The sequence below is a fragment of the Nicotiana sylvestris genome, chromosome 6 (assembly GCF_000393655.2).
Source record: "Nicotiana sylvestris chromosome 6, ASM39365v2, whole genome shotgun sequence".
Lineage (NCBI taxonomy): Eukaryota > Viridiplantae > Streptophyta > Magnoliopsida > Solanales > Solanaceae > Nicotiana > Nicotiana sylvestris.
The window spans coordinates 166,317,466-166,327,652 of NC_091062.1; the positions used below are offsets into that span (position 1 = coordinate 166,317,466).

General features: G+C 41.7%; 1 protein-coding gene across 1 annotated transcript; it reads right to left on the bottom strand.

Moving 5' to 3' along the window:
* Positions 1 to 5,795: 5,795 nt before the first annotated feature.
* Positions 5,796 to 7,428, bottom strand: LOC104248742 (glycine cleavage system H protein, mitochondrial-like). Its single transcript, XM_009805053.2, has 4 exons — positions 7,167 to 7,428; positions 6,962 to 7,050; positions 6,422 to 6,592; positions 5,796 to 6,321 (listed from the first exon to the last, which is right to left on the bottom strand). Exons 1-4 carry the CDS (start codon positions 7,267 to 7,269, stop codon positions 6,196 to 6,198), a joined length of 489 nt encoding a protein of 162 aa, XP_009803355.1. The 5' UTR covers positions 7,270 to 7,428; the 3' UTR covers positions 5,796 to 6,195.
* Between the last annotated feature and the right edge of the window lie 2,759 nt (positions 7,429 to 10,187).

The following is a 10,187-nucleotide window of genomic DNA, read 5'->3' on the forward strand; positions in this document are numbered from 1 at the left end:
CGGTCGCGGAGAGAGCTGGCGCGATCCGTGCAACCACGACCGCGGACTGCATGGCACTGGCTTTGCAAACTTCATCTCTCTGAATCTCATGACCGCGGACCACACAAAAGAGTAGTGCGGCCGCGGAGCCTTCGCCGCGGACCGCGTGATGTGTACCACGGCCGCGCTTCTTCTAGCCTGATTCACCAACTCTCTGAACCACCTAGTGCGGCCGCATTCCACTTTCCGTGGTCCGTACTAGGCCTTCTTTTCTTAAATTTCTTGGTCTTTGATACTTGAGCAGGTTTCACTCCTTTTGAGTCGATCTTTGACATTTCGTCACTTTGTCGATCAAACATGCGATCAAGCACCAATTGTGAGCCTTTTAGGACTATTTTGTAACAATATATGATCAAAGCATAGGCAAGTAGGGGCATAAAACATGTTAAAATCCTAACTTATCAGTCGCCTCGTTAAAAACCTTGCCGGTAAAAATCCGTTTCGAGATAAAAACTCGGTCGAAGGTAAAGAGTGCGATGTTTGCCCGAGGATTTTTGTGGGATTTTTCAATCGGACACCCTAACAGTAATACTGCTTAAGCATCGATACATTCCAGTTGCTCGGAAGCTGTTCGCCCTCCGTGGTGCCAAGCTTATAGGATCCTTTGCCAACTATCCCAAGGACACAGTATGGCCCTTCCCAATTCTGTCCCAACTTCTCTTCATTAGGGTTCCGGGTGTTGAGAGTAACCTTTCTTAGGACCAAGTCCCTGATCCCGAAATATCGGATATTTGTCCTTTTGTTGTAGTATCTTTCGATTTTTTTCTTCTGGACAGCCATCCGAACCATCGAGGCTTCCCATCTTTCGTCGAGCAGCTCGAGGACCATTGTCATGACCTCATTGTTCGAGCCCTCATTAGTGTGATGGAATCTGGCGCTTGGTTCTCTGACTTCCACTGGTATCAGTGCTTCGATGCCATATACTAGAGAGAAGGGTGTTTCCCCTGTTCTCGATTTTGAAGTTGTTCGATATGCCCACAACACCTCGGGTAGTGTTTTTCTCCATTTTCCTTTGGCGCTCTCCAATATCTTTTTCAAGTTCTGAATGATAGTTTTATTCGTAGATTCGGCCTGGCCGTTTGTACACGGGTGGTATGGCGTTGACAGGATTCCCTTGATTTTGTTGTCTTCAAGGAACTATGTTACCTTATTCCCGATGAACTGGCTCCCGTTATCGCATGTTATTTCGGACGGGATCCCGAACCGACATATGATGTGATCCCATATAAAATTTATGACTTCATTCTCTCTTATTTTTTCGAAGGCCTGCGCTTCCACCCATTTTGAAAAGTAATCAGTCATAAACATAATGAATCTAGCCTTACCTGGCGCTGTCGGCAAAGGGCCGGCGATGTCCATTCCCTATTTCATGAATGACCATGGCGATAAAATGGAATGTAGTTTCTCGCCGGGTTGGTGGATCATGGGAGCGAACCTCTGACACTTGTCGCATTTTTGGACAAATTCCCTGGTGTCTTTTTCCATGTTGTCCCAATAGTATCCGCTTTGATCACCTTTCAGACTAATGAATCGGCCCCGGAATGATTTTCGCAGATGCCCTCGTAGATCTCTCGGAGTACATAATCCGTGTTTCTCGGTCCCAAGCATACCGCCAGGGGGCCATCGAAAGTTCTCATGTACAGATCCCCATTTTCTCGAGCGAGAATCGGGTTGCTTTGGTTCGCAGGGCCCTCGATACTTTTGGATCTACGGGTAACTTCCCGTCCTTCAGATAAATGATATATTTATTTCTCCAATCCCATGTCAGGCTGGTGGATTTAATCTCCGCGTGACCTTCCTCGACCACAGACTTGAACAATTGGAAGACAGCTCCGGGGAGCAGGTCTTCTTCTTCAGTAGAGGACCCCAGGTTTGCGAGGGCATCGGCCTCGCTGTTATGCTCTCGGGGTATATGGACTAAGGTCCATTCTTTGAAGTGACATAATGTGATTTGGATTTTGTCCAAATACCTCTGCATCCTGTCCTTCCAGGATTCGTAGCTTCCGTTCACTTGGCTTACTATGAGGAGAAAATCGCATTTTGCCTCGACGGTCTCGGACCCCAAACTTTTCACCAATTCTAAACCTACAATCATAGACTCATACTCGGCTTCATTATTAGTTAGTTTTGTGGTTTTTATGGATTGTCTGATTATGCTGCCAACGGGCGGCTTTAGGACTATACCGAGTCTGGATCCTCTTATATTTGTGGCACCGTCTGTGAACAGGGTCCATACCCCGGAGGACGTGCCTGATTTCAATAAAAGTTCTTTCTCTACCTCGGGCACGAGGGATGGCGAGAAATCGGCAATGAAGTCCTCCAGGATTTGGGACTTGATGGTCATTCGAGGTTGATACTCGATGTCATACCCTCCGAGTTCAATGGCCCATTTGGCCAATCGACCCGATAACTCAGGTTTATGTAGTACGCTTCAGAGGGGATAAGTTGGCAGAACACAGATATGGTGGCGCTGAAAGTAAGGCTTCAGCTTGCGCAAGGCACTTATCAGTGCGAGAGCCAATGTTTCCAGATGGGGATACCGGGTTTCGGCGTCCCCCAAGGTTCGACTTACATAATAAATAGGAAATTGTGTAACTTGCTCTTCTCGAACCAGTACGCCGGTTACTGCTATTTTGGACACGGTCAGGTATAGGTATAGCGTTTCATCCTCCTTGGGTGTGTGCAGCAAAGGCGGGCTAGTCAGGTACCGTTTTAGTTCTTCTAGGGCGTGTTGGCATTCTAGAGTCCATTCGAAGTTGCTCTTTCTTTTGAGTAGGGAGAAGAAATGGTGGCTTTTGTCTGATGATCTTGATATGAATCTGACCAGGGCCGTTATTCGCCCTGTCAGCCGTTGAACGGTTTTTACATTATTCACCACTGTGATCTCTTCGATGGCTTTTATTTTGTCGGGGTTGATCTCGATCCCCCTGTTTGAAACCATGAAGCCCAAGAATTTGCCCGAACCTACTCCGAAGGCACACTTCTCGGGGTTGAGCTTCATGTTGTAGCTTTTGAGGATGTTGAAAGTTTCCTGCAAATGGGTCAAATGGTCCTCTGTGCGCAGGGATTTGACTAGCATATCAGCAATATATACTTCCATTGATTTACCTACTTGATGCTCGAACATTTTATTAACTAAGCGCTGGTATGTAGCTCCCCCATTTTTTAGCCCGAAGGGCATCACGTTATAGCAATATGTACCATACTTTGTGATGAACGAGGTCTTTTCCCTATCCTCGGGGTTCATCTAGATTTGATTATACCCCGAGTAGGCATCGAGAAAAGTGAGGGTCTCGTGGCCGGCCGTAGCATCAATCAGACGATCGATATTAGGCAACAAGAAGGAATCTTTGGGGCACACTTTATTGAAATCTTTGTAATCTACACACATTCTTAGCTTGTTCCCCTTTTTTGGAACTACTACTACGTTAGCTAGCCATTCGGGAAACTTTACCTCCCTAATGGATCCGATTTTAAGAAGTTTCACTACCTCTTCTTTGATGAAGGCATGTTTTACCTCGGACTGCGGTCTTCTCTTTTGCTTTGCAGGTTTGAATTTGGGATCAACGCTCAACTTGTGGGAGGTTATTTTTGGACGGATTCCTGTCATATCTAGGTGGGACAGGGCAAAACAATCGATATTGTTACTAAGAAATTGAACAAACCCTGTCCTGAGTTCGGGGGTTAGCCCCGTTCCCAGGTATACCTTGCGATTCGGGAGGTGCTTGATCAAAACGATCAGCTCCAACTCTTCGATTGTTGATTTGGTCGCATTCGATTCCTCGGGGGTGGCGAAGTTTCGGGGGGCGAAAAAGTCTTCCTCATCGTCTTTGAGGGTCTGTATGCTTCCTTCCTCGTCCAAGACCGGGCATGTGGGGTTGGCATCTTATGGTGGACCGCGAATATTTCTTTTGCTGCTCGCTGTTCTCCATGTATAGTCGTGATGTCATCCCTCGCGGGAAACCTTATCACCTAGTGCAAGGTTGAGAGCACTGCCCTCATGTTGTGTATCCAAGGCCTGCCGAGTAAGGCGTTGTATCTCATGTCGCCGTCGATGACCTGGAACTCGGTGTTCTGGATTGCGCCTGGCGTGTTGATCGGATGGGTGATCTCTCCTTTCGTTACTTCGCCGATCATGTTGAAGCCGTGGAGGATTCGAGGGACGGGAACGACTTGATTGAGCAGCCCCAGCTGTTCTACTACTTCTGACCTGATTATGTTGGCCGAGTTGTCTGGAACGAGCACACGCTTTATCATGGTGTTGTTTAAGAGAAATGAGATCACTAGTGCGTCGTTGTGCGGTTCCGTCATAGCCTCGAGGTCCTCCTCACTGAATACAAGGGTATCTTCGGGTACACATTTTTGGGTCGGTCCTTCTTCCGTAGCATATGTTCTCATTCGTTTGAACATGGGTCCTTGGGGAACGTTGGTTCCCCCAATAATCATGTGGACATTATGTCGGAGAACCTTCCCTTCCATCCGGTTTGAATCCGGTGGTGTATCGGCCTTTAGGACGGTCGTGTCCTTTTCTCTGTTGTTTTCGAGGTTCCGGTTTCCCATTTTACTCGCCGAGCTAAGCGCTCTGTCCTGAAATCGAAGATCTTGGGCCAGAAAAAGTGTGAAAGATAACTTGCATTTTTGCAATGAAACCAGCAAGAAAATAATCACTATTATTTTTAGCCCCACGGTGGGCGCCAAACTCTCTACCGTGAAAATGGTAACGACAATTAAATTTGTGAATGAGATTCTAAAAATAAGTGATCTATTTTTATGCTAGTTGTTAGAGCAGTAGATGCTAAAAGAGTAAAGTTTAACAAAGAGATTCAAGCTAAAACGGGGAAGTAATCAAACCTAGGGGCTTGCCGCCCGAGCCTCGGGTTGGTAGATGAAGAAGCCTCGGGGCCAATATCCAGCTCGATCTCGAGCTATCTGGGGTAGTCGAGAATGGGATAACAATTAAGATATGATTAAATAAAGGCTCTTTATGGCCTATACCAAGCAATAAATGAAGAACAAGTATGAAACTAATAACGCTAAGAGTAGCCTCGAACTAGTAAGGACGAGCAAGTTAGAGAGAAGAAAGAGAGAGAGAGATACATTATTGATCTTGTGGAGAAATAGTTGGAACAACATCAGCCGAGCCCTACAAAGTGATGGGGATCCCCTTTATATAAGAGGGAAATCCGTTATAGTACAAAAACGTGTTGGCTGTAAAGGCGTGGAGATAGGATGGCTGGACGTGACGTCTTGAAATAGGCCCCCGGGTAGGTCAGTTTTGTCAGATTAAGCCGTATGCCTTGGGAACTTCCCTCTCGCATGTTGTAGCCTGCCATAGCCGTTGGAACGCGATGCCCTTCGGACCGGTACCTGACGACCCCCGAGGGTGAGTCTCGACCTTGGCTTCGAGCATCGAGGAGCATGACCGCGAGGCGACCTTATGACAGGGAAATCGGGCCCCCGGATTTGCCGTATACACATTCATCTATGTAAGTGATTACAGGGCAAATTCTTACATGACAGCTATCTTCATTTTTGTAGAACCAAGCCTGGGCAGTATCTTGCCTTTGGAGCCGGACGCAGGTTTTGTCCTGGTGCAGACTTGGCCAGGCTTGAAATTTCAGTTCTCCTACATTATTTTCTTCTCAACTACAGGTAAATGTTCTGTTATCTTGCATTCCTATTCTTCAACCATACATGTAAATCTTATTTGCTCATTACTTCATACAAAAGTATAAATGATGATTATATTTATGTAACTGAATAAACGATTTCACCATTCTGATTGCCTTATATGTAAATTTCCTGTGAATATCATGAAAGTTTCACATGAATTTTCAGAAAAGATACATTTATGTAACAAATGAGTTAAAATGGTGTAACATGGTAAGTGAGGTTTCATATAGCCGACCCCAACTTGTTTCGGATGGAGGTGTAGTTGTTGGTGATACATCTATTTAACAGGAAGAATTGAAAGAGAGGGCAAGATGGTCTTAATTACAAAAATCAAATCATGGAACAGCATAGCCAAAGATGCTACGCGACAAGTGGAAAATATTTTGATGCTTGAACAGTTTTATTTGACTGGAAATTTGTATAACAATATCAACCTTAAGCACGCCAGTTAATCCAAGTTGGATCAAGAAGCACCTTCAGGTGTTAATGGCTATCCTCTTCTTCACAGAATTTTGTGTACTCTTTGGAACCCATCAAAGATTCCAATTCTGATGGACTGCTTGGCTTCACTTTAATCATCCATCCATCTTCATATGGGCTTGAATTCACCTTGATTGCACAAAGTAACAATGGAAATAAGATAATACAAAAATGACATTTCAACCAACTGGTAATTGAACTATCAATTTCTTATCAATCTGATAATTACCAAGCCAGGCGTTTCAGTAAGCTTTGTGTTGACCTCAACAATCTCGCCCGAGATAGGACAATTAATGTCACTGGTGGCTTTGACACTTTCGACAGCTCCAAAGCTGCTTCCTTGGGAAACAGAACCACCAGTTTCTGGTAGATCAACAAACACTACTTCTCCAAGATGGTCCTAAAACATCCAAATGTTTGAAAATTAACTTCCACTCTTAAACATCTCTTAACTGAAAGTCTGAAACTGTTTCGTACACACATCATCCTACAGGAATTTGTTTCTGATATACAATCCAACATGTATCTCCTTTGAATTGCATCACTAATAGACACACACTCAAATACCTCTACTTCAATTATCCTTTTCTCTTTCAGTCAAATGGATTGTCTATAATTCATAGACAAGCATAAGTAGACCATATATAGCAGTTGTTGGCATTATATATGCCATACATATGTTATTCATTTAATTGATATATTTGGATTTCGGATTAGCATTTGCAATCCCTTAGAGGATATAATGAGCATTAAGCAGAATTAGACGAACCTGAGCATGATCAGTGATGCCAACAGTGGCCACCGAACCGTCATGCTTCACCCATTCATGTGAAGATGCATACTTCAGCCCATCAAGAACTGCAAAGCTAGCATTTCTAAGAAATTTGAAGTGAAAACAAAAACAACCATAATACTACTTCTGAAAGTAATAATAATATACCCAAAACTGCAATGAATTGTGCATGATTAATTACCAGTTGAAAAGCATCTGGAAAGAGAAAAAGAGGGGGCAACTAGATTGGTTCTGGAGACTCTTAGTGCATTGGCCGTTGAAGAAGCCCACATTCTCAAAGCCATATTTTTCTATTTATTTCTTCCTTCACAAAAGAAGAAGAAGAACAAGAAACGTTACTGCTATATACTTCTAGTTTTTATTATCTTAGATGAACGGTGGAAAATAGAAACCTCATCCTATGAACTGAATAAGTCTGTGACCAGGAAGAAATTATGGTATAATAATTAACCAGCAAAAGTTACAACGGATACCTAATAAATAGTAACTGGAATGGGTGGCCTTAAAATCTTTTTATATTTTATTGCTATGTTATTATTTCGGTTTGTGATAATGTCTTGGGAGTACGTTATCAACTTTGAAGCAACATTAGAAAATTTCATTTTTCCAAGCTCTTATTTTAATATGTTTGTTAATGAAAAGAGCTGTCACTTCACATAGATCAACAAAGGTAAGATAAGATTTGGCCTTTCTTTCTCGTTTTGTTTTTTGGATTATAGATAATATTAGTCCACCCAAGCAGGACAAGTTAGTTTTTAACATCGTCAAGTTTTGTCCTCATCAGAATGGCTTGATATGTTGCAATTTCATAACGCGAATTCAGAATTTTAATCCTATGGATTCAACTTTTAAAGTTTTTAGCATTGAATCAATTATATTTTAAAAGTTATAAGTTCATATCTACTATTTTGTAATTTTAATAAAATTTTACATATAAATTTTTACTCCGCGTCAAAGTTATGAGTTCAGTTGAACCCGTCGATAGTACGCTACATTCTCCACTAGCAACTTGCATGTCATTCGTTCTTATATCACTACTAGAAATTCGGGAAAAACCGTCCACAAAAACCGACCAAAGTCGGTCAGTAAAGGTCAATAATCGTCCAAAACGCGACCATTAACGTATGATCGGTATTTTGAAGGTCGGAAGAGCATACCGACCAAAGTCGGTCGGAAATTACCAACCAACATTGGTAGGTATGCTCTACACGACCATCTGACAATTTAATTGACTTACTGACCAACAATGGTCGGAATGTTATTTTTTAATAATTTAATTTTATCGACCAACATTGGTCGGTGTTTTAAATTTATTGATTTGGCCGCTATTGAAAATATTTTTTTTTATAAATAATTCAAATTTAAAAATACGGACCAGCGCTGGTCGGTAATCTGGACAGGGCAGCCAGCTTACCGACCAAAGTTGGTCGGTAATACTGAATTTTTGGGAATTCAATGTGCATTAACCGACCAACATTAGTCAGTATCAGTATTTTGCAATTAAATTTTTTTTTTATTAATTACCGTCCAAGGTTGGTCAGTTTTCTAGGATTAATTTTGGTAGAAAATGCATGTTTTGGTAGCTACACCATCTGCCAAATAAAAACAACATACCAATACCCCCAACTCATATCAAATAAGCACCAATTCATCACATACAACCCCTAATTCACCATAAATCCAACCAAACATCCAACAATAACAACAATAACAACCAAACACCCAATTAATACTTTAAAACTAACAAATTATGGTTCAATTAAACATCACAATCCAAAACGAAGCAAAAACTAAGTAATTACAATAATTTCAAAATTGTTCAATCTAATTCAAAACTAGTTCTATTAGTCTAGTTTAAAGTATATCAAAGTATTGGTCAAGAAGTGTTTTCTACAACAGTATAATAATCTGATGAACTTTCATCTACAAGACGGTATCGAGAACGGTCTTGTGGAGGACGGGAGGAATGATCACGTGGAGGTCGAGCCTCTGGCGATGACTCATGAGGCCGGGGCAACGAAAAAGCTCCATTAGAAAGGAGAAATTAGCCGGCAAATCTGCTGACAAATTAAGAGGGTTTTTTCTTACCATAGTAATAAAACTGTTTACTCGTAAAATAATACAGTTGAATTTGTTATGTGGTCTCTAGACAAGCGAACTGGTTTGATCCAAAATGATAAATAAATTAGATTAAAAGTAAGACTTAGCGATTATAATTGAAAGAAATGGCAAGCCTGGTCCGGGAGAAATGCCTCCAATGACAGTAGTAAGAGCAATATAAAACAGAAAGTAAAGTTATTTTATTTAGCTTGAGAACAGAATGCAGCATAAGTTTTGCTCAAAGATTTCGTGACCTACAATGATTGTTGAATCTACTATTTATAGCTATACCTAGGGAAACAAGATCCTAGGATCAAACCCCTCTTAAATGACAATAAAGAGGCCATTGATGAATATGTAATGGTAGGCCATGACTGCAAATATTCTCTACAACAACTACCTGTTTAATACAAGGAAATATTCTTCATCGCATGATATCCGATAGCAAGCATTTGATTTTGTTCACGTTAATCATGTTCCCTTCGGGTTCATCTTGATGTCACTTGTAGCTATTGTTCCCGGTACCGGTTACTATGCAATTTATTCTCTATCTGTCTTCAGTTCCACATGTCGCCCTATTAATTGGTCACTTGATATAAACCAATTTTACCTTATACAGATAGTCCTACTGCCTTCCGGTGACACATCCTTCTATCATCGGGAAGTTGATGATGATTCCTTTCTTGGAGGAAAATCCTTTTGAACAGTCTCTAACGCACGTCTCCTCGCATTTAATACCCCGAACACATGTTGCCCCTCGATTTAGCGATATTTTTGCTAGTTCTCGAGGTAATCATGACCAAAGTTTTTGGCCATCTATATGTTTACTTATACTTATCACTTTACCTCTTTCACTTCTAAAATTTTCATAAGTTCACTATCTTCTCTGCATTTAACCTTCTTCTGCTTTCATCTCTTTCCGATTTTCTTTAAAACCTCTACCACCTTCTTACTATTATGTCTTCCTTTATCGAGTCTTTTAAAAACTCTTCTCTTCTCTTAGGTGGAGGCCCGAAGATAAGCAAGGATAAAGAGGTTGATGTCGATGCTAATCCTCCCACGGTAAGCACCATCATACCCAAACACTTGACCACTGTTAATG

Bases quoted from the DNA above. Each gene is read 5' to 3' on its own strand.
- LOC104248742 (XM_009805053.2), bottom strand. From the start codon at position 7,269: ATGGCTTTGAGAATGTGGGCTTCTTCAACGGCCAATGCACTAAGAGTC. The intron at 7,051-7,166 runs GTAATTAATCAT...CTAGCTTTGCAG, and splicing joins TTCCAGATGCTTTTCAACTG to TTCTTGATGGGCTGAAGTAT. The intron at 6,593-6,961 runs GTTCGTCTAATT...TGGATGTTTTAG, and splicing joins GCATCACTGATCATGCTCAG to GACCATCTTGGAGAAGTAGT.